The sequence below is a fragment of the Vigna angularis genome, chromosome 10 (genome assembly GCF_016808095.1).
Source record: "Vigna angularis cultivar LongXiaoDou No.4 chromosome 10, ASM1680809v1, whole genome shotgun sequence".
Classification (NCBI taxonomy): domain Eukaryota; kingdom Viridiplantae; phylum Streptophyta; class Magnoliopsida; order Fabales; family Fabaceae; genus Vigna; species Vigna angularis.
Genome location: NC_068979.1, coordinates 5,892,340 through 5,913,248, shown reverse-complemented (window position 1 = coordinate 5,913,248; position 20,909 = coordinate 5,892,340). Strand labels below are relative to the sequence as shown.

The window sequence follows — 20,909 nt, the reverse complement described above, 5'->3', positions numbered from 1 at the left end:
TTTATCTTTAATGATTAGGTTTAACGGTTTTAAGCTGCACAAGTTGTCAATAGAACTCTTTCACATGCTACTTTTTTTGTTTTGGTAATTCATTGTTGACAGTAGATTCCATTTCTGTGAGAAATTTTAGTTTACATTAATAATGCGTCATACAAATTTAGTTATTATGGTTAAGTTATTTAAAGTATAGTTAGCAGTTATGTCATGTATGAGGCAAGTCTCAATATATTGTCTTTTTTTAACTGGAAAAAGGTGCATTTAGTTACTTCACTAGGAAGTGAGATTTTATTTATTTATCAGTCTCATTGATACCGGTGATTGGAATTAATTTTAATTATTCCAAAAATTAAGGAAATTAGTGTATTAGAAATTATTAAATATTTAATTATTTTTACACACTCTTTTTATATCTACTGAGTTTTTTAGTGAACAACTAAAATGAGTGGTTATTTATTTATGTGAAGTTTCATGTTTATAGTTTATTCCTTAACGTGAGTAACACGAATACGAAAGCCCTTTCCTTTCCTGTAAATTTCTCGGCAAAGACCGCGAAGCTCAGCTAAAGTGTACATATAAAAACCACAGCAACCACTCATCTTCCTAACAAAAATTCGTGTTTGATGATCGATATCACCTTCTTTACACTTCATTAAAACTTGGTTTGTTTTCCGAGACACCTCGTGATCGTTGTTGTTTTCGTCTCACATAACGACAGTGGCATCGGTTGGTGTTTGACTTCGAATTCAGGGAGCAAGTTTGGATTTTTGTCATCTGGGTGTTGTTAATTATGGCAGATCTGGTCAGTGGAGCTGCTGTGGGAGAGGCACTGAAATTGGCTATTTCAACCATAAAAAAGGGTCTAGACTTCGAATCAACACTCGAGAGCAACATAGAAACCTTAAACTCTTTGAATCCTCTGGTGGAGAAGATGAAGACGTACAACACGATGTTGGATTCGCCCAGCAAGGAGATAGAGAAGTTGGAGAGTCTCGTGCGAAATAGTCAAGAGCTGGTTCGGAAGTGCTCGAAATTGGGTCGGTGGAAAATGTTGTCGTTCCCTCATTACCAGAGCAAGCTTCGGAGCAAAGACGGGGCTCTCCAGACGCACTTATCGATGAACATGACGGCGCAGAACACGGTGAACTTGTTGAAGGTGATGGTCGACATGAGGAAGGTTCTGGAGATTCTGCTAAAAGAGGGATTCGGGCGTTATCCTGAGTATCAGTTCATGGATATCTGTGGGGCTCCTCAAGAACCTGAATGTTTGGGAATGGATGTGCCTTTAAGGAAGCTGAGGATTGAGTTGCTCAAGGGTGGTGTGTCTGTTCTTGTCTTGACTGGTTTGGGAGGATCGGGGAAAAGCACACTGGCTAAGAAGATATGTTGGTACCCTCAAGTCAAAGGTAACTAACTCTCTTCCCTCTCTTCTTCTCGTGCTCCATAATAGGACTGTGTTTGAATTGCTAGAAAAAATATTGAAAGAAGACTAATAGAACATTACCTTTAATATAAGGCTTCAAATTGTGGTTGTGGTTACGTTTCCTTGCAATATTCGATGTTGTGAGAAATTGCGGGTGATGCGGTGATTCTCAATGTGATCGTATGATATATTATTGATCTAAATTATTTATTCTGGAATCACTAGCTCGTATATGCATGACATGCATTATGGAATAGTATCTCAGATAATTTAGAAAGCTATTTTGTTTTGACTAGACAAGTTCGGGAAAAACATCTTCTTTGTCACTGTATCAAAAACTCCCGACTTGAAGACCATTGTGGAGACACTGTTTGAACACTGCGGTTTTAAGGTTCCGAAGTTTCAAACCGATGAAGATGCAGTAAATCGACTGGAAGTTCTGCTGAGGCTTCTTGGGCAACATCCAATATTGTTGGTCTTGGATGATGTTTGGCCTGGCTCAGAAGACCTTGTTGAGAAGTTTAAAATTCAGATACCTGATTACAAGATTTTGGTTACTTCAAGGGTTTCATTTCCAAGATTTGGCACCTCATACCAGTTGGATAAACTTGATGATGTCCATGCAGAATCCCTTTTCCGTCACTTTGCACAGCTGAAAGACAAAAGCTCATACATACCTGAAAAAAATCTTGTCGACGAGGTGGTGCTTCTATTTTTACAAAATCACTCACACTACACATAATTTGTCCGTTTGTCATATTCACCTTTCTGTATTAGGATATGAACAACGTAGTTACCTAGCCTTTCAATTTATTTACTGATTTTATTATGTTTCCCTGAAACGCAGATAGTGAAAGGTTGCAAGGGTTCACCATTGGCCCTTAAGGTGATTGCTGGATCGCTCTGTAACAAGTCTTTTGAGGTGTGGCGAGATATGATGGAGCATTTACAAAAGCAATCCATTCTGGAGTCTGATACTGATTTGCGTTTTCGTCTTCAACAAAGTTTAGATATATTGGAGACTAAGTTCTCCGTCAATGAAAAGGAGTTTTTCATGGATCTGGGGCTATTTCCTGAAGATCAAAGAATCCCTGTAGCCGCCCTCATTGATATGTGGGCAGAACTGTATAACCTTAATGAAGATGGTAGCAATGCAATGTCCATTATCCATGATTTAACCACCAGGAATTTGATTAATGTTATAGTTACAAGGTACATGGCATCTCCACCCTTCTCCCTGTTGGTCATCTAATGCTTAATTATATGAGCACAAAACATCTTACGAATGTGGCTTGAAAAAGGGATTATATGAATCAATCAAGCTAATACTGTAGGTTTCACTAGTGGACGAATAGATACGATTGTCATCACTATCACATAAGAATAACAGTTATATAAGTTGAAAATGTTATAATTTCAGCATACTTGATAATCTTAGTGCATGCATAAGATATTTTGAGATTAATCTATATCTTGAAGTAAAAGAAGATGGAAAGCATGTATATATGTAACTTATTTTATTATAATTATGAAGCAAAGAAATAAAATTGTTAATCTTGTTGGGTTTTTTGTTCTTCCCTTGTGCAGGAAAGTTGCAAAGGATACAGACATGTACTACAATAACCATTTTGTTTTGGTGCATGATCTCCTTAGAGAGCTAGCAATACATCTGAGCAAAGGGGAAAAAACATTTGAACAGAGAGAAAGAGTGATGATTGAGTTAAAGGGAGATAATCGTCCTGAATGGTGGGTAGGACTGAATCCGCTAGGAATCATTGGCCGTTCCTTCTCATACATCCTGGGAATGTTTCATAGACAGAAACAACCAAAGGTTGCTGCTCGCATATTGTCTATTTCAACTGGTATGTTTCTCTCTGTCCAAACTATAGGGAATGCACATACATAAATGATAAATGCTACATGCCACTCCAAGTTTCATAATAATTGATTATCTTGACTTCAGAAGGAACTGAAGTGCATTTGACCATAGCATCCTTTTCCTCCATTAAATTGCTATCATTGAAGGTAGCATAGGAGTAACTGATTCATTGTTATAAATTGACAAACATATTCCAAAAAACTGGTAATTGTTTTGAAAATATATGAACTAATAAGAAAGAAGTACGCTTGTGCCGTGTCAAACTTAATCTTCCACTGTTAATGTCAAACATGATGCTTTTGCAGATGAAACGTTTAATTCGGATTGGTGTGACATGCAACCAGACGAAGCTGAGGTTCTGGTTTTAAATCTTCTTTCTAGCCAGTACTCGTTGCCAGAGTTCACAGAGAAGATGCATAAACTGAAAGTTCTGATTGTCACAAATTATGGTTTCCATCGTTCTGAACTAAACATGTTTGAGCGACTTGGTTCTTTAACTAATTTGAAAAGAATCAGATTGGAAAAGGTTTCAATCCCTCCCCTGTGCATATTGAAGAATCTACGAAAATTGTCCATTCATATGTGTAATACACGGCAGGCTTTTGAAAGATATTCTATCTCGGATGCAATGCCAAATCTCGTGGAGATGAGCATTGATTATTGCAAAGATCTGATTAAATTGCCTGATGGGCTGTGTAACATCACCCCATTGAAAAAGCTTAGTATCACTAACTGTCACGGGCTTTCTGCACTGCCACAAGATCTTGCAAAGCTGGAGAATTTGGAAGTTCTAAGGCTATGTTCCTGCTCTGATTTGGCAGATATGCCAGATTCTGTTAAAGAGCTTAACAAACTTAGCTGTCTCGATATCTCAGACTGTTTAAGTCTTACCAAATTACCAGATGACATTGGTGAGTTGAAGCTTCAGAAGCTCTACTTGAAGGGTTGCTCAAAACTGAGAGAACTGCCAGACTCGGTCGATAAGTTTGAAAATTTAGAGCATGAAATACACGTGATCTGTGATGAAGAAATGGCTTCCCTATGGAAAAATTCTACCATTCGCAAATTGAAGATAGAGATACCTACAGTGGAGGTTAACTTAAATTGGCTTCCTGGAGTTCATTCTTGAGACATGTTTTCTGAAATTGATAGGCTAGGAATCATGTTTGAATTTGGAACCATGTCACTGCAGTGGAAAAGTGGGAGTTTGAGTTGGTTGATTCTGTTGATATAACACATCAATGTGACTTGAAAGAATACCTCATGTAATTTAGCGTGGTCATTCACGAGACATGTTTTCTGAACTCGATAGAATCGGCATCATGTGCAAATTTAGAACCATGTTACTGCAGTGAAAAAAGTAGGAGTTTGAGTCGGGTCATTCTGGAAATATCACACAAATTTTGCTTGTAATAACATTTCATATGAAGTATGGTCAAAGTAATAATGGTCATTTATATTTTTGTGATTAGTAGCAAATATATTCTTCTCATATATTTGGTAAAAACAAAAGAAAGAGGTTCCCTGCGGTATCTTATTCTATATTTAATTTTGGTATATTTGAGGAACTAAAGTCTTTATCTTAAAGCGTTCTATCTAAGAACTATCGAACACTAAATACCAAGTATATGGAGACCTCTTTTACATTAAGTATGTGAACACTTGAAATCTTCATTTTATGTATAAACAAAAATGACATATGATTGATTATAACAGCATGTTACACCGTGTAAAAGATTGCTTAAATGGGGTTATCAAGGTTTCTTATGTTGCCGTTGTTCCATTGCAGCTTCGATTCGCTAGTCCTTCAAATTGCATAATGGGGAGATGAATTGAATTTGCTATTGCCAATGCAAGTGTTCCACTAATATGGGGTAAGACGTTCTCATTTATATGTTGTAAAGGTAATTAATACATGCACGGTATTTGAAAGGAGATGCATCACTGTTTCTGAATGTACTTTCCGTATTCATTGGAAACAGTTTCAAACAGATATTCGCAAATTAAACATTACAGAAAATTAATAATGAAAATAGACTTAGGAAACATTTAAGTTGTTTTTGTAAATTTATTAAAATAATATGACTCTTTGCAACTATAAAAAAACTTATTGAATAAATGCTTAATTAAATTGGTTATTTAACAATACTCCAAATTATTCCACGCCAGAAGCAAGAGCTAGAATAACGACATTTTATCGTGCACATAAAAATATTCTGAATAAGGCAATTCAGGGAATAAATGGATCGAAATATATACTGCACAACCCACGAGACGAATCAAATTAATAAATAAAATTTTGAAGCAGTCCACCCCATTCAAGTAAACTATTTTACAATCGTTAGTTGAAAGATTTTTTGAAAGTTTCAATAAATTCAAAATTTAAATTTCAAAATTTATTAAAGAATTTTATTTTTAAAATGTAGAGATGGAAAAAGAAATCTGAAGAGGTGCAGGCAGAAACACTAGAAAAGAGGAAAGGAAGATAATTATCATTTCTCAGCCACCAACCCGTCTAGAATGTAAGAAGCATACAACATATAAGTGAACATGATGGACTTCGCGTGTCGTCCAATCTACAGGAAATAAGGCCTACACGCATTTCTATTTCCCTATTCCCCTGATGCCGAGAAGGCCATAAAGTTGAATATTGAGATGCTGTCCTTTAATTACGCTCTCTAAAATGAAGACGATGATTAAATTACATGGCATACACTATCTCCCCACTGCTATCTACATATTGCTCGAAGTCAGAGTCTGATTCGTCCGTGTCATCATCTATTATATCATCAGTCAAAAACTGGTCTAAAGAATAGGTCCCTGCGGCTGGTACGGTAGCTTCTGAAATTATCTGCATAATTGTATCAATGCTCTGCATAGGCTGATCTGACTCTACAAATTGCTTACCCATGATATTTTCATCCGTCAAGTAAGGAGGGAGATTTTTCAGAAACCATTCATTTTTCAATATTTCAGGAATAGTGATTCTCTGTAAAATTCAATGTACAAAACATAAGGTTCAAATAAATCAATAAACAAGCAAGAGTTGAAGTTAATCACTACCTTATACAATAAAGAGGTTTGATTTATAATATGCCTACAATCTTCTTATCAATGCTAGATTTACAATCGCCGCGTAGGACCCACAATATTAAGATATGTCAAAATAGTAGACATTCCTAGTTGATGCTAGGTATAAAACCTAAGTGGATCAGGACCTAGAAAATGTAAAAGGCTATTATTATGAGTATGTGTGTGTTTGTTAAGCCAGATGCCATACATGAAGGTTCTCCTTCAAAAATCCAGCTTATATAGTGCTTCAGCTGGAAAGAAGGAAAAAAATTCTAACACTTTCAAGTGGGAGGCTAAAATGGTGGTATACAAAAATGCATCCATAGCACAAAATTCCTTAGGAATTGAAGTGTACCTCAAATTGTTTATTCGCAGTAGGTGACTTAATAGAAAATATAAATTACCTCTGCAGGGTCAAAAACAAATATCCTTGAGATAAGGTGGCCACATTCTGGAGATATTTGTGTATCATCTGGAATAGAATACTGGACACCAAGAACCCTCTGCAAGGAACCAACCAAAAAAGGTCGTGCTCATGCAACCAGAGGCTTGTAAAGAAAACATGCAAATATCTTAAACATCTGTTCAACCTGAATTGTCTTCCAGGAATTCCTTGGATCTGTAGGATCTTCAAAAGGATATGATCCCACTAGCATCACATATAAGGTTACTCCACATGACCATACATCCGCAATCTAATAGGGCATGGGAATTTCAAAAAATCCATTAAAATACCTACATATACACATTAGTAAAATTCAAAATTGAAATGTTTTATCATAGTGCATTCCTATTTCATGACACGGTGAGACTCAAGATACATGCTTATCTGTAGGTGCTTAATTAGCAACATTGCACATTAAAAGTAATACTATGCATACAACAATAGCAGCCAAGCCATTTCCCGTTAGGTGAGGTTGGATACATGAATAAAAAAACACCATAATGTTGCATTGTGAGTCGTGTCTACAGAAAAACTATTAACTTCAGAATAAAATGAAATCATGACTCTTAAAAATAGCTTTTGTCAACGAAGAGGCTTCAAATCATCTTATGTTCCTAAAGCCAAAAAAATGGGAGAGAAATCACAATATCATCCAAAATCCTAAACGGTGTTTTAGGGATACAAATGGGTTTTTGAAGCCTATATCATGATGGTAGTGCTATAGCACGCAATAATATACTATTTTGCACACTATTGATTTGACAACTGCTATGCTTTTTGAACCACGCAGTGACCCGAGGACATTTTGTTATAACACTATTTTGACTACTATGATTCATTCCTGATCTCGATTACTGAGTGAGTACTAGATTAAGTGCATAAGTTCAGAAAATAAAGACATAAACAAAGATCAAACAGAGGGTAAATTATACGAAAGAAAGTTAGGTGCGGTTGTAATATTCTCAACTAATTTAGTCATTTAATTACATCTATACGTTTATTCTTTTATTATCTATCGACAAAGAAATCTCAATAAGCTATGGACCTTTGCAACATTTAAAGACAAAAAAATGCAAGAGGACTGACAATTATCTCCTGCTCTCTTATAATCAATAAAAGTAGAGATTTAAATAACTACATTAAAGTTAAAAACTTCAATTTGTGCCAAGAAGACATGAACAAAGCGTGTAGATGACAACCAGAGGAGAAGAAATATTTGTTTAGATACCAAGCAAAAATTACCACTGAAGTTATGACATATAGATTATTAAAAAATTATTTAGATCCTTATTCCAGGGTAAATCAATAAACCTCACTGGCCCACAAATTATTGCTATCAAATTATGAGATAAACACAGAAAAAGAGCACGACTGAAACTAAAAGTAGTTCTACCTTGCCATCATACTCTTTCTTCAGCAATACTTCTGGAGCAATATATGCTGGGGTTCCCACGGTTGAGTTAGGTTGTGAATGAAGCATTGAAGACTGCCAATAACAAAATCTATTAGATATGTAGAAAATATAGCAATTATCAAAGCAGATTATTTGAAAAAAAATAGAATACAATGGTGACCTAAATTTGATAAGGTACAAATTAGATAAAAAAGAAATAATGTGTAGGATCTCACAAGACAAAGCCAATTGATAAATAAAAAGGATGACCTCAAAGTGTCATTGCATGCAAACGTAAGATCTATTTCAATTACCAAGTACCATAAATATGACACAAATACAAGATGAATTATCTTAACACCACCACAAAGGTTTGCTGTGCGCTAAATATCAGATGCCTCAAGACACCAGGAAACTTTTCATAGATTTAGATGTTCCCCTGTATGTGAATTGTGAAACATCAAAACACAAGAAGAATGTTCAAAGATACAAAGCACAGAAAGGTGTTACAAAAAGTTAACCCATTCATACAAGGATCCAAAATTCCTTAACAAACACCTGACAACCTGGTGAATTTGGGACTCCCCTTTTATAGGAGTAGGAGCCTCAACGAGGTTCGAACTCAAGACATTGGGCTCGTTGCAAGACTTTTAACCCATTCATACAAGGATAAGAAATTTCTTAACAAAAGGGAATGGCGATTATCAACTAAATTCAAATTTGGCCAAGCCCTAAATATTGGGAACTTGGAGAACTTAGTAGCTCCAGTTTTCTATACACAAACTACCTTTATAATTTTGTGGAAAAACACAAGAAAAACCTCCCCCTACAATCAGAAAGCAGAGCTGGCCAAATTTTCCAATGTACCCATAGCCTCTGCCCCAAAATCAGGAGCAAGCTTCACCATATTAGATCAGATGCGTGGGTTAAAATCTCAGACTCACCATCTCAACTCTGGCCAAAGACCACTCAGGCTACACTATGCTTCAGCTAATCATCCTACCTATGATGAGAAGAACTCAAAAGTTCAAAATATACTGTTCAACCTTTCTCGTTTGATGAAGGTTTAACAGCTCTTCAAAATAGATCGTTATAACAGTGACCTCCATAGCACACTACCAGCATCTCACTTCAGTCTCATACAAGCAAATGATCTTCACAAGCAAGTGGATAGTAGGACCATTGCTTAACCAGCTTAACTTTAACTTCATCCGAAATATTTAGAACTTCAAAATAATTTCCACCATAGTGATCGACCCAACAGCAGTGTCCATATCATAAACTAGGGGAAACCCAATCTCACACCACCATAAGATACTGATCCATGTCGTCTCCACTCACTGTTGCTTCCACAACTTAATTCATGATATGGGCACTAGTCCAACATCTCAAGTCCTACTCATCTCCTGAAAAAGTGATTGCTTAAATTCCACCATCGAAAGTTTTGCTGAGTCCTCAAATATGGCAACTTTGGTTTCAAACACTTCTACTTTATCCACCACCCTTTGGAGCATGAGCCAGCCTTCCAAACACCAATATTTGACAAGTTGAACCAATTGACAGGATTCTTAAGAAACTAGTAAGCCAATTTTATTAAGAACCAGAAATGGAGCCTATGACTTTTACAACCTGCAGAGCATCAACTCCTAAGAGAATAAGAGTTACGCTCCCTCTAAAACAAAACAAACATGCAAAACTAACTTCCACCGTTCCTCAATTTCCCCACGTTCACCCTCCACCCCTAGCCAAACTGATCACCTTCCTAATTTTCTCCCTCACTAGCTTTCCTCTTGTGAACATAAATTTACAAAACCTAAGCCTTTTTCTGAATTCAAGCCTACATTCTGGTCTATCATTCCATCGCTTAACCTGGGATAGGCCAAATTATAAAGAATGGATCAAGCAAAAACTTGTTAAGTAATTCAGATTATCAATATTCATAATGAATAGTCATGCAGAATTTCCCCTTTCCAATAACAAAAGTTACTAAAAGAACCCTTTAGTATCTTAAGGAATTAGTTACTCAAGTAATAGAATAGTCTATATATATCTGCAGAACAAAATAGCTTCACAAGAAAACTAAAGAACAAACTACTAGGGGAAGCAATTTGTGGATATTGAAAGGTTCAGTTAAATTTGTGACAAGAATCATTTAGAGGTAAATTTACTGAGCCAGAGCTTACATCCCAGTAAAATATATTAGAATGTAACTCACACATGAAAAGGACATGACAAAGGCTTACCTTGGAATATCCAAAATCACATATCTTCAAATGGAGTGCTGGGCTTCCATCCAACAAAGTGTTTTCCAACTTCAAGTCCCGGTGACACACTTCCTTCATGAGGAGACACGTTATGATACATAAAACCAATACATCAGACATAAAGAGAGTTAACAAAACACTCTCTACTATTGGTTACTGTAAAGACCTAAAAAATGGTATTTTAGAAGTGATAGTGGTTTAAAATTAACGAGATTCAATTATTTTAATAATAAAAGGTTTTAATTAGGGATGGCAAAAAAATCCGCGTCAGCAGATATCCGTGGATAAAATACGTGACGGATAGTTAGTATCCGTGGATATTTACTACCTGCGGGTTGCTGGTATTTTAATACCCGCTTATAAACGGGTCGGATGCGAGTATTATACTATCCATACCCGCGTATATCCGCTACCTGCAAAAAATAAAAATGAAAATATAATTTATATTTTATTAAGTTAAATTTAATTAAAATTAATTTATATTATATTTTATATATCTTTTGTAATTTTATTTTAATAATCTATAAAAATATATATTTTTAAATATTTGCGGATATTCGCAGGTATCCACTAGTATCTACGGGTTTTAAAATACCCGCAGGTATTTTTTAAGCGGGTATCCGTGCGGGTAACGGGTCGGGTAGCAGGTGGATTTTTTTTTTTCGGGTCGAGTAGCAGGTGGATTTTTTGTCGGGTCGGGTTGCGGGTAGTCACTATCCGTGCCTGACCCGACCCGTTGTCATCCCTAGTTTTAATATAAATAATTTTGTGAGGAACGAGTTTCATTATTTTAAAAACACGTAGTCTCTCTAGAAACCACTTTTCTAGAGTTCTCTAACTTCTCTCTAAGGATTTTCATCCCTTATTCATCTGTTTGAAGATTGGAGACCGCCTGAGTGATTCTCGTGGTGAGATCTTCAAGTCTAACCGATAAGTTTCTACAAAAGAGTAAGTTGATTTTTGCTCTTTTTCCTTAGTCTATTTTTTTCTCCTTTGCATGCGTATTATCTTTGGTTGCATCTATCATCTGAGTTTTCTATAAAACTCTTTGTTGATTAGTGGTCCTAACGGTGTACCCTGATCGTGTTTCTGTGATCGTGTTTCTGTGATCGTGTTTCTGTGATCGTGTTTCTGCGATCGTGTTTCTGTGATCGTATTTCTGTGATCGTGTTTCTGTGATCGTGTTTCTGTGATCGTATTTCTGTGATCGTGTTTCTGTGATCGTGTTTCTGTGATCGTGTTTCTGTGATCGTGTTTCTGTGATCGTGTTTCTGTGATCGTGTTTCTGTGATCGTGTTTCTGTCATCGTGTTTCTGTGATCGTGTTTCTGTGATTCGTGTTTCTGTGATTCGTATGAACATATAGGAATTTTTGTATGTTGGAGTTGTTTTAGGCTTTCTAGAAAGGTTTGATCTTCTGTCAGGTAAGGGAAACTAATATTCGCTTTAATTTTTTTGTATGAGAAGCATGAATTTGCATTTGATAGGTAGTGAAATTTATGCTTGGTTGAATATGATATTAATTGAAATGCTTATTGAGTGATGTTGAGTGAATAATTGCTTATTTATGAATATTTTGGTGTATGCTTGTGATTTGATAATGGTGTGAACTTTGGATGCTATTGTTTTGAAGTTCTATAGGTGCAAATTTGACGTAGAGTTGAAAGTAGGAAATGAAGTGTTGTTGGACTGGTTTTAGTCTAAATTGAGGTTTTGATAGGTGAATTTCTAGAGAAGGGGCTTTGGAGAGATAATTAATATTTGAGGTATGTTTTTAGATCATTTTAAACTTGTCTTTTAACCGGTGAAATATTGGAGGAATGGTTTTATAAGTAAATTTGTTGTTTGGTGGTTACTTTGAGGTCATTTAGGACTTAGTTGGCTAGTTAGTGGATTAAAAATATGGTTTAAAGCATTAGAATTTTGATTCATGAGTTGAGTTGTGGGTTGATCAGTTGAACCTGGATTCTTGACAAAATCATCAAATTGGTATCATAGCGTTGGGCGACCCTGTATGGCGCTAAGCACTGCTCGAGGAGGAGGTTCACTTGGGAGACATAATACCAAATGAGATTTGAGCCCAACCACATAAGGGATTGGCACCACTCTTTACTCAAAACCTTAAGGCAATGGGTTAATGGGTCTTTCACCTTTATATAGTGTTTTACTTTCTCATTTCTATCTAATGTGGGACTTGGACTCACACTTGGATTTCCAACAGAATTGTATGATGGAGTTTACATGAGGTTACATATGTGGATAAATGAGTTTGGAAAGAAATTCCAAGGAGGAAATTCTTAATGGTTGCTTCAAGTATTGTATTTTTATCTATGAATGTAGGAAACTCAGTCTTGGGGATTATCCTGATACTCTAATGGCCACTCATTCTCAAGTAGAGAGGGTGATGCATGTGGTGAAAGTAACAGGAGGTCCTAGTCTAGGTGCTCCATCTTGGCCTAAAACGCAGAACGGACTAACCTTGTGTGTGTGGTAAGGTGAAACTCATTGGCAATGGCTCTGCAGAGCAGTAAAGGCCGCCACAAGTGCATGACCCATTGTTTCTTTTAACATTAACTTACCCTTTGTGTGTTTCTTTGTTTGGTTGCTTGTGTTTGTTTGGCTATTTGTATTTGTTTGGTTTCTTTTTGCAATGATCATCTGGTTGGTGTGAACAGAGAAAGATGACCTTTTAGTGGAGCAAGCTTTGGGAGGAAATGACGTGGACGTGTAGTTATGAGTACAGTAGTTTAGTTTATCTAGTTATATTTTGAAAGACATTATATAAATAGTTCCTTTATTTCCTTTTGTGTTGTATATAAAGTTAGACTTATAGTTATTTTGGATAATTGTATGGATATTTTATATATTCCTTGAGTTAAACTGTTTTATTGTATTGATTTTGTGATGTTTTCTTAATAGTGTTTATACTATTTAAATAAGATGTTACAATTAACAAACGACCCAATGTTAGAAGATTCCTCATCATGCAAGGTATTAAGGATAATTATATGCAGCCTTACCCTGGTGTGTGCAAAGAGGCTAATTCCGTATTTGAACCCATGACCAATCAGTCACCAGGCCCAACTGTTATTGCTGCGCCATGGTTCACCCTTTTCTTTTAACAATTGGTTAAATTTATTGAAAAATACAGAATAATGGGAGACGTTCATTAAATACGTGAGAACCACAGATTTATGTAATTTCAACCAATAGAAACGAATGTGTTCAAAAGAGTGTATGGCTTATATTTCTTCAGCAGAAAATACTCAAAAGGTTGATACATTGCCTATACTACATTCTATGTAGGTTAACTACAAATTATATCCAATAGTGGGGGAAAAAGAGATCAGTTACCATTGCATGACAGTGGCTGACACCAGATATGAGTTGTTGAAAGAAGAAACGAGCCTGTGGCATAACAATAGGTTAATAGCTGCACAGGAAATAGATAACTAGCACAACTTTGTGCCGACTGAAAAAGTATAGCAAAAGTAAACAGAATTCTTAAAGAACCTCATCCTCAGTAAAACGCCCTGCATTGCAGATTCGGGCAAATAATTCTCCTCCAGATGCAAATTCCATTACAATGGCAAGATGGGTAGGTGTTAAAATGACCTGAGTGAAATTTTATTGAACATTTTCCATAAATATGATTATTCCTTTCTCTGACCATAAAAATATAGAAATGTAATAGTTAAACAAACCTCCTTAAACCCAATAATGTTAGGATGCCTTAGAGACCTGTGATTAATTATTTCTCTTTTAACATTTTGATCAATCTGCAACACAGTAAATGATAGGAAAAATATCAGTCTAGCGCCTTGTCAACAAGTATAGGAATGAAAGAGGCAAAAAGCATCTCACGTTATTTTTGAATCAAAAAGTGTAAGCTAGACCACCAAAAATAAATTCATTTTTTCACTATTTCTTCTGTAAATGTGTAAGCCTAAAATTTAATTAAACCAGATGATCTTGGTTCACCACTTGCATCAATCCAACATTTGACTACACACCTCATGTATAAACCCTCCCTGGCACGGAAGAATGCAAGTTACCTTGTGCTGAAATTAATCATTTATCCAGAAAAATGGGGTAATAAAGACAGAACTATAGACCACGTGATTGTATAAGCTTCAAGGCTAAATCCTGAACCAACTATTCCTAAAGCTCAAACTATTAGGTGAAAGCAGATAAGTTCACACGTGAATGATTTTATATTCTATATCTTATTCCGTAAACTCCACTCCTGTCTAGTGCGCTATCAGAACAACCAAAAACAAGCCAGACAAATCGTATGCACCAGATCCCCACTTATAACTTAAACTTTATGGCATCATTTCATCATCAAGGCAAAAAGTCATCGATCAACTCACCTTATTTCGTGCAGCGACCCCTATTCATTAATCAAACTTATCTATCAACAATTAAGTCATTTTACTTTTGTCAAGAGATGTTGATAAAAGCAAAAAGTTCAATTAAAAAGAAGCTATGAAGACAAATTGAATTGTCACATTAATGATAATTGAATCACTACTACTATAGTACAACCAATAAAAAAGTACACGGTTACTTGATTAGCATTTAAGTGGCTGAGCAATCCTAAACTTTCCATATTCAGACACCATGTTACCAAAATTAACTAAACAACTCGACAAAAGTGAACGGCAGAAAAAAAAAATTTAAAAGCTCAATTGAAAAAGTCGTCAGCATCAACATACAACCGATTCCTTCTTCAGAAAGAAATGATGAGTTAACACAAACCTTTTCTCCGCGTTCTATATACTTGACGGCAACAAGCTCTTGCGTTTGCTTGTCCCTCATAAGTCTAGCAACGCCGAAATTCCCAGACCCAATATCGCGAACGAAATCGTAACGGTCGCTATCGTGCATGATCGGCGTGTCCAATCCAATTCCGGTCGCCGGCCGATCCATCGGTTGAAAACATAGACGGATACGTCGGCAATGAGGGATGCCCAGAAAGATTCTGCAAGCGAGCACTAACAGAGTGAGAAAGCGCCAGTGGGAAGGTGGCACAGTGACGACGACGTTTTGTGGATACCGCACCTACATAAGTTTCTTCTTGCGCCCCCGCATAAAATATGTTTGATTTTCTTCGTTTTACTGTTTATTTTTGAAATACAAAAACTCGGAATTTTTTTTTTAAATTGTATAATTTAAAAACTAAAAATACATATAATGCACGAGTCATTTGATTTTTGGTTTACACAATTTAAAAAATACTCTTTAATTTTTAAATTAATGGTACGATATGAAAGTCTCCTTTAAAAAATTAAATTATATAATTCAAAAGTAATTTTTAATTTTTTAATTGTATAATTTAAAAGTTTTTTTTATTTTCTAATTTTTATAATATAATTTGAAATTAATTTCATAATCTACCATTTAAAAATGATGAAATGAATATAAATATTATGATAGTGCAGGATGCTTAATTTGTTTATTGTGACATTTATTTATTTCATAAAAGTATATTTAATATAGTATATAGGGGTGAGGAAAAAGTGCGGACCTGGACCCAAACCGCGTGTAGAAATAAGAGATGGGTCTGTTCTTTACGGTTTGGGAAAATGGTGGATAAATGGAAACGAGTTAAATGGATTTAAATATTTAAATGGCTAGATAAAGAAATGAGAAAAAATACTTGAGGATATCCGACCCGACCCGACCCCTGGTGAATTTTAAGAGTGAAACACTTTCAAAAATTCTAGTCGTTCCAAATCCTTTTTCATTCCTCCGTTTAGACTCTCATGTCTCCCGTCTCTTCTTCTGACATCCTCTGCACGAAGAAGTACTTTACTTTACGTACCTTTCATTGTTAAATTTAATTTGTTTACAGAATAATATGCTGCAACATGTTACTTCTAATTTTACTTTGTTTTTTTAGTTTAACGATTTATGTCATTTTAATTTTAGGACTAATTTCAAATTTTAATTAAGTTTTGTCTTGCACATAAATTAATAGTAATGATATAATCATATTTTTTTATTTCATAATTTTTTTCTTTTATATATTTTTATGTACTTTTTGTTTAATTAATTTCATTTGAAGCTTAATGCTTATGGTGTGTCTAGTCTTAGTTTTGAAGTTTAGTATTCTTATAAAATATACTACAAAGTAAAGTTGACAATAGTGAAAGGAAAAAAAAAGAAGGGAGCGTAATAGAAAATTGAGACTAATTTATGTGTATATTATTAATAGAAAAAATTTATTTATAAATATAAAATGTAACTCAAAAATATAAAATGTAACTTAAAAAAATATAAATCAAATAGTTAATATAAATATTTAAATGACACAAAGAATAATCAATAATATGAGTAATTATAAATATGAATAATTGTAGCAAATCAATGGATAATGATTAATTCATAACATTTTTCTCATTCCATTATGAGAGGATGTGTCTTATAAAAACTTTACTAGGAAAAAATTTTTGGAAACAAATATCATATTTGTGATCAATCATTATGAGGACTTGATAAATAATATATACATGTATAACCTATTAGATTTGATTTTGAATCATTTTGATAAAATTAGTCCATATCCATAGTATCATAAGGTGAAGAACTATGTCTTGTTTAACAAATTTATAACAAAGGTTATATCATGTTGAATATAATAAGTAAGATACATTAGTGCTCTTATAACACTAAGACATGGTACTACTAGACCAAGAAGTTCTTCATCCTTTCCTTAAGGTCTAAAAAGGTCTTTATCGACACTAAGAGCCTCACAACTATTGGAGTGCATAAAGGATGTGACTTGTCCACATAGAACAAAACCTTCACTATATGAGCCTTTTGATGTACATAAAACACAATTATTTAAATACTCAATTTGAAATTCGAAACAAAACTTTGTACTTTCAAGATCCTTCATCTCAAATTATTTCTTTAAGCAATCAATTGTCTTTAATTAGGAGTTTAAATTATGTTTATGTTGTCTTCATAAACAACAATTATGACAAATTCAAATTCTATACAAGGACAAATACATTTCTTTTAATAAGTACTTAATAAGTTAGTTATATCACATATGTCCTGATTTTTTTGTTTATAAAAAAGGATTTGTTCAATTTTATTCAATAATCCTATTTAGAATTTGTATTGATTGGCAAATTAAATCTTTTAGGAAGCTTCATATAAATATCATTCTGAAGATAATCATATAAATAGCTTGTAACAACATCTATTATATGTAAATGCATACCTCATTGTGCAACTAGGCTAATCAAATATTGAAATGTTGTTGATATTAGCGAATATGTCTCTTCAAAAATCAATATCATATCTTTATGAAAAAACTTCGAGCAACTAATCATGCTTTCTACCTAACAATTTCACTATTCTTCTTTTGTTGTTGCGTAACAATCCATATGTACCCAATGGGTTTTACACCATCAGGTGTGTGAACTACAAATCTAAGAACCCACGAATTTAATTTTGCTTTGACTGCATCTTTCCATTTTAGATAATCTTTTCTTTGTCGACAATTTTCAATGGTCATTGGTTATTCATTCTCATTGTCACTCATAACATTCATTGTTATATTATATGCAAAATCAACGTCAATGTTGACTTTATTCTAGTTTCATATTATCTTATTCATGACATAATTTATTGAGATCTTATCATTTTTAACAATTTCAGGTACCTAAGGTTCTTTTGGAACCAAATAACAGGCCTACCACGCTTCAGGCATGTTATGAATTAGTGTCAAATTTATTTGGAGCATTAGCCGTTGATATATGAGATTTAGTTAGCTTTTTGTTGTTAGTAAAAAATCTAGTAATTGATTGACTAATTTTATAAATGAATTATCCTTTAAACTTCCAGTTCACATACTTTTGTAGAGGATCAAGACGAGATAATAATAATTCATTCAAACCAATATATTTTTCCAATTGTTTTCTTTCTCCCCCTAATGTTTGAAAAAGTTATTCATCAAAATGACAGTTGGCAAATTTAACTATAAACAAGTCTCCTATTGATGGTTCAAGATATTTTATTATTAATGGAGATCATATCCAACATATATTCTCAATAGTCTCTAAATGAGAAATATTAGGAAACTAACCAAAAACTAACTCTGTAGTAAAGTATTTGTGATAACTTGTTGGTTTGATGGGAATCAATAGTGTAACACACAAAATTGCATATCCCTAAGTAGTCATTGGAAGATTAATTTTCATAAGTAACGGTCTTGCAACCAGTTTTAACATTTTACTAACAATTTTGCAAGTCCATTTTGAGTATGAACATGTGGTATTGGATGTTCAACTTGAATTCTAATTGATATACAATACTCATGATAAAAAAACGAGATGTAAGTTCATCAACATTATGAAGATGAATTCTCTTAGTAGGATAATATGGGAAGTGAGCTCTTAACTTTAATTGTGCTAATAACTTTGCAAATATCTTATCGCGAGTTGATAATAAACACATATGTGACCATCTAGTTGATGCATCAATTAAAATCATAAAATATCTAAATGATCCACATGATGAATGTATTGGATCACACATATTACCTTGTACTTGTTCTAAAAATTAGATTGACTCATTTTTTTGTGATGGTTTAATTATCAACTTTTCTTATGAACATGAAATACATGAGAAATCATTGAACTCAAGAAGTTTTTGACTCTTAAGTAGATGTTCACATAAATTTTTAACTATTTTTCACATCATGATAAATCCATGATGACCTAACTGATCATGTGAAACAAAAAATTTTGTTTCTACTGAAAGGGACCGAGGGAAACTCCTGCTTCACCCGTTCGGAAATGCTTCTCCTTCGCCGATCGGTCCTTCTCGCTTCCTCCCTCACTCCTCACTCCTCGCTCAATGTCAAGGTGGGGGTGACCTGCAGGAAACACTCTGACGCTCAAGTCAGAAATTATCCTTGCAAGTCTAGTGAAAATTAATCAGAATCAGAGAGTTTACCTTCTCCCTCGTTTGTTATTTATATGGTTTCGAAGAATCTTATCCATTAATTTACCTCTTTAATGACGATCAATGCTCACCTTAACTGCTTCGACAATAACCGTTACACCATTAATTACACATTCATGGTTATTCAAAAGTTGTCTCCAGCCAACGGCTGGACAATTTGTAAGTGCTACCCTGGCCCCCCGATCTGGAACGATCGGTTTGCATCGCCCTTACCTGTCCTATTCGACCAGTCGGTCCTGTGTGCCCGTTCGAACAACTATGCCCGGTCGGTCGACCCTACTCGGTAGTAACACAAGTCCCCCAAGCCCTAGCAATATTTTTTGCGTAGGGTTTTGAAATGGCCCCCGATCGGTTTGTGTCTTCCCTTATGCTATCGATGTTTGCAATGGGAACTCGTAGAGTCACGACGACTGTAACATTTAGGCGGGAAAGTGAAAAATGAATCGTGAGATCATCTGAACCGTTGGATCTTTCTGCAAATGAACCGTCAGGTCGCTCAGACCGTCAGATCTCTTGACGCTTGACGCTTCAGATTTGATGGGTGCACAACTTTTTACCCTCTATAAATAGTGCCACCTTTACCCTAGCCTTTTCCGCCTTCTCCCTCGCCATCACTGTCGTCCTCTCTGCTTCGACAATAACCGTTACACCATTAATTACACATTCATGGTTATTCAAAAGTTGTCTCCAGCCAACGGCTGGACAATTTGTAAGTGCTACCCTGGCCCCTCGATCTGGAACGATCAGTTTGCATCGCCCTTACCTGTCCGACCGTCCTATTCGACCAGTCGGTCCCGTGTGCCCGTTAGAACAACTATGCCCGGTCGGTCGACCCTACTCGGTAGTAACAAATTTATTTTTGATTTATAAGCTTCCAACTTACAATGACATGCTATTCAATTATACTAATATATGTACAGTATAAGCCATAAGAAAAAACTAATAATTTCTCCAATATACATTTTTTATTCAACTTAATTTCTAGGATATAAAGATATTTCATATTTCCTTCATTTTGTCTCAATATGATATATTCATTTGGACGAATATACTTAAAACTTAATAAATTTTTGTTAGACTTTTTGGTAGAAGTAAAATAGTTCTTTCAGAGGCTTCAAATATTTTTGTAGTACTATAAATAATATTAATATTGATTTCTCATATAACCCAACAATATAAAAAAACATTATAACTTTAGAGAATTGTATAGTTGTTGCACTGATAGCAAGACACAAAAAAAAATATATATATATATATATATATATATATATATATATATATATATATATATTAGGATACAACACTACTGCATATCTAATGATCATACATATGATTAAATTTTAGTGGACTTAATAACCTCAACTCGTTGCAGCATCGGATTTGCTTTTATTCCCTAAGCGTAAGCATGCCCAAGAATTTTCCCGCTCCAACACCAAACACGCACTTTGTTTGGTT

The 20,909-nt window shown here is 34.6% G+C and overlaps 2 protein-coding genes across 3 annotated transcripts; one reads left to right on the top strand and one right to left on the bottom strand.

Moving 5' to 3' along the window:
* Positions 1-7: 7 nt before the first annotated feature.
* On the top strand, positions 8-5,832 carry LOC108335630 (probable disease resistance protein At5g66900). 2 transcript variants are annotated; one of them, XR_008245713.1, is made up of 6 exons: positions 8-1,403; positions 1,717-2,120; positions 2,268-2,632; positions 3,008-3,282; positions 5,089-5,173; positions 5,726-5,832. XR_008245713.1 is itself a non-coding variant. In XM_017571674.2 (5 exons), the coding sequence occupies exons 1-5, from the start codon at positions 788-790 to the stop codon at positions 4,426-4,428; spliced, it is 2,484 nt and encodes an 827-aa protein (XP_017427163.1). In that variant the 5' UTR covers positions 16-787; the 3' UTR covers positions 4,429-4,778. The 2 variants fall into 2 exon arrangements, 1 of the variants encoding a protein (XP_017427163.1); XM_017571674.2 differs by lacking the exons at positions 5,089-5,173; positions 5,726-5,832 and adding an exon at positions 3,605-4,778 and having other exon boundaries at positions 16-1,403.
* On the bottom strand, positions 5,761-15,566 carry LOC108335631 (serine/threonine-protein kinase SRK2E). Its single transcript, XM_017571675.2, has 9 exons — positions 15,234-15,566; positions 14,177-14,251; positions 13,986-14,087; positions 13,827-13,880; positions 10,453-10,545; positions 8,210-8,302; positions 6,962-7,066; positions 6,776-6,874; positions 5,761-6,288 (listed from the first exon to the last, which is right to left on the bottom strand). Exons 1-9 carry the CDS (start codon positions 15,402-15,404, stop codon positions 6,001-6,003), a joined length of 1,080 nt encoding a protein of 359 aa, XP_017427164.1. The 5' UTR covers positions 15,405-15,566; the 3' UTR covers positions 5,761-6,000.
* Positions 15,567-20,909: the final 5,343 nt, after the last annotated feature.

Coding starts and splice junctions, on each gene's coding strand:
- LOC108335630 (XM_017571674.2), top strand. CDS start 788: ATGGCAGATCTGGTCAGTGGAGCTGCTGTGGGAGAGGCACTGAAATTG. Junction 2,633..3,007: donor ATTAATGTTATAGTTACAAG/GTACATGGCATC, acceptor TCCCTTGTGCAG/GAAAGTTGCAAAGGATACAG. Junction 3,283..3,604: donor CATATTGTCTATTTCAACTG/GTATGTTTCTCT, acceptor ATGCTTTTGCAG/ATGAAACGTTTAATTCGGAT.
- LOC108335631 (XM_017571675.2), bottom strand. CDS start 15,404: ATGGATCGGCCGGCGACCGGAATTGGATTGGACACGCCGATCATGCAC. Junction 10,546..13,826: donor TCAGCCACTGTCATGCAATG/GTAACTGATCTC, acceptor CTCCTCATGAAG/GAAGTGTGTCACCGGGACTT. Junction 6,289..6,775: donor TTGTTTTTGACCCTGCAGAG/GTAATTTATATT, acceptor TGAATTTTACAG/AGAATCACTATTCCTGAAAT.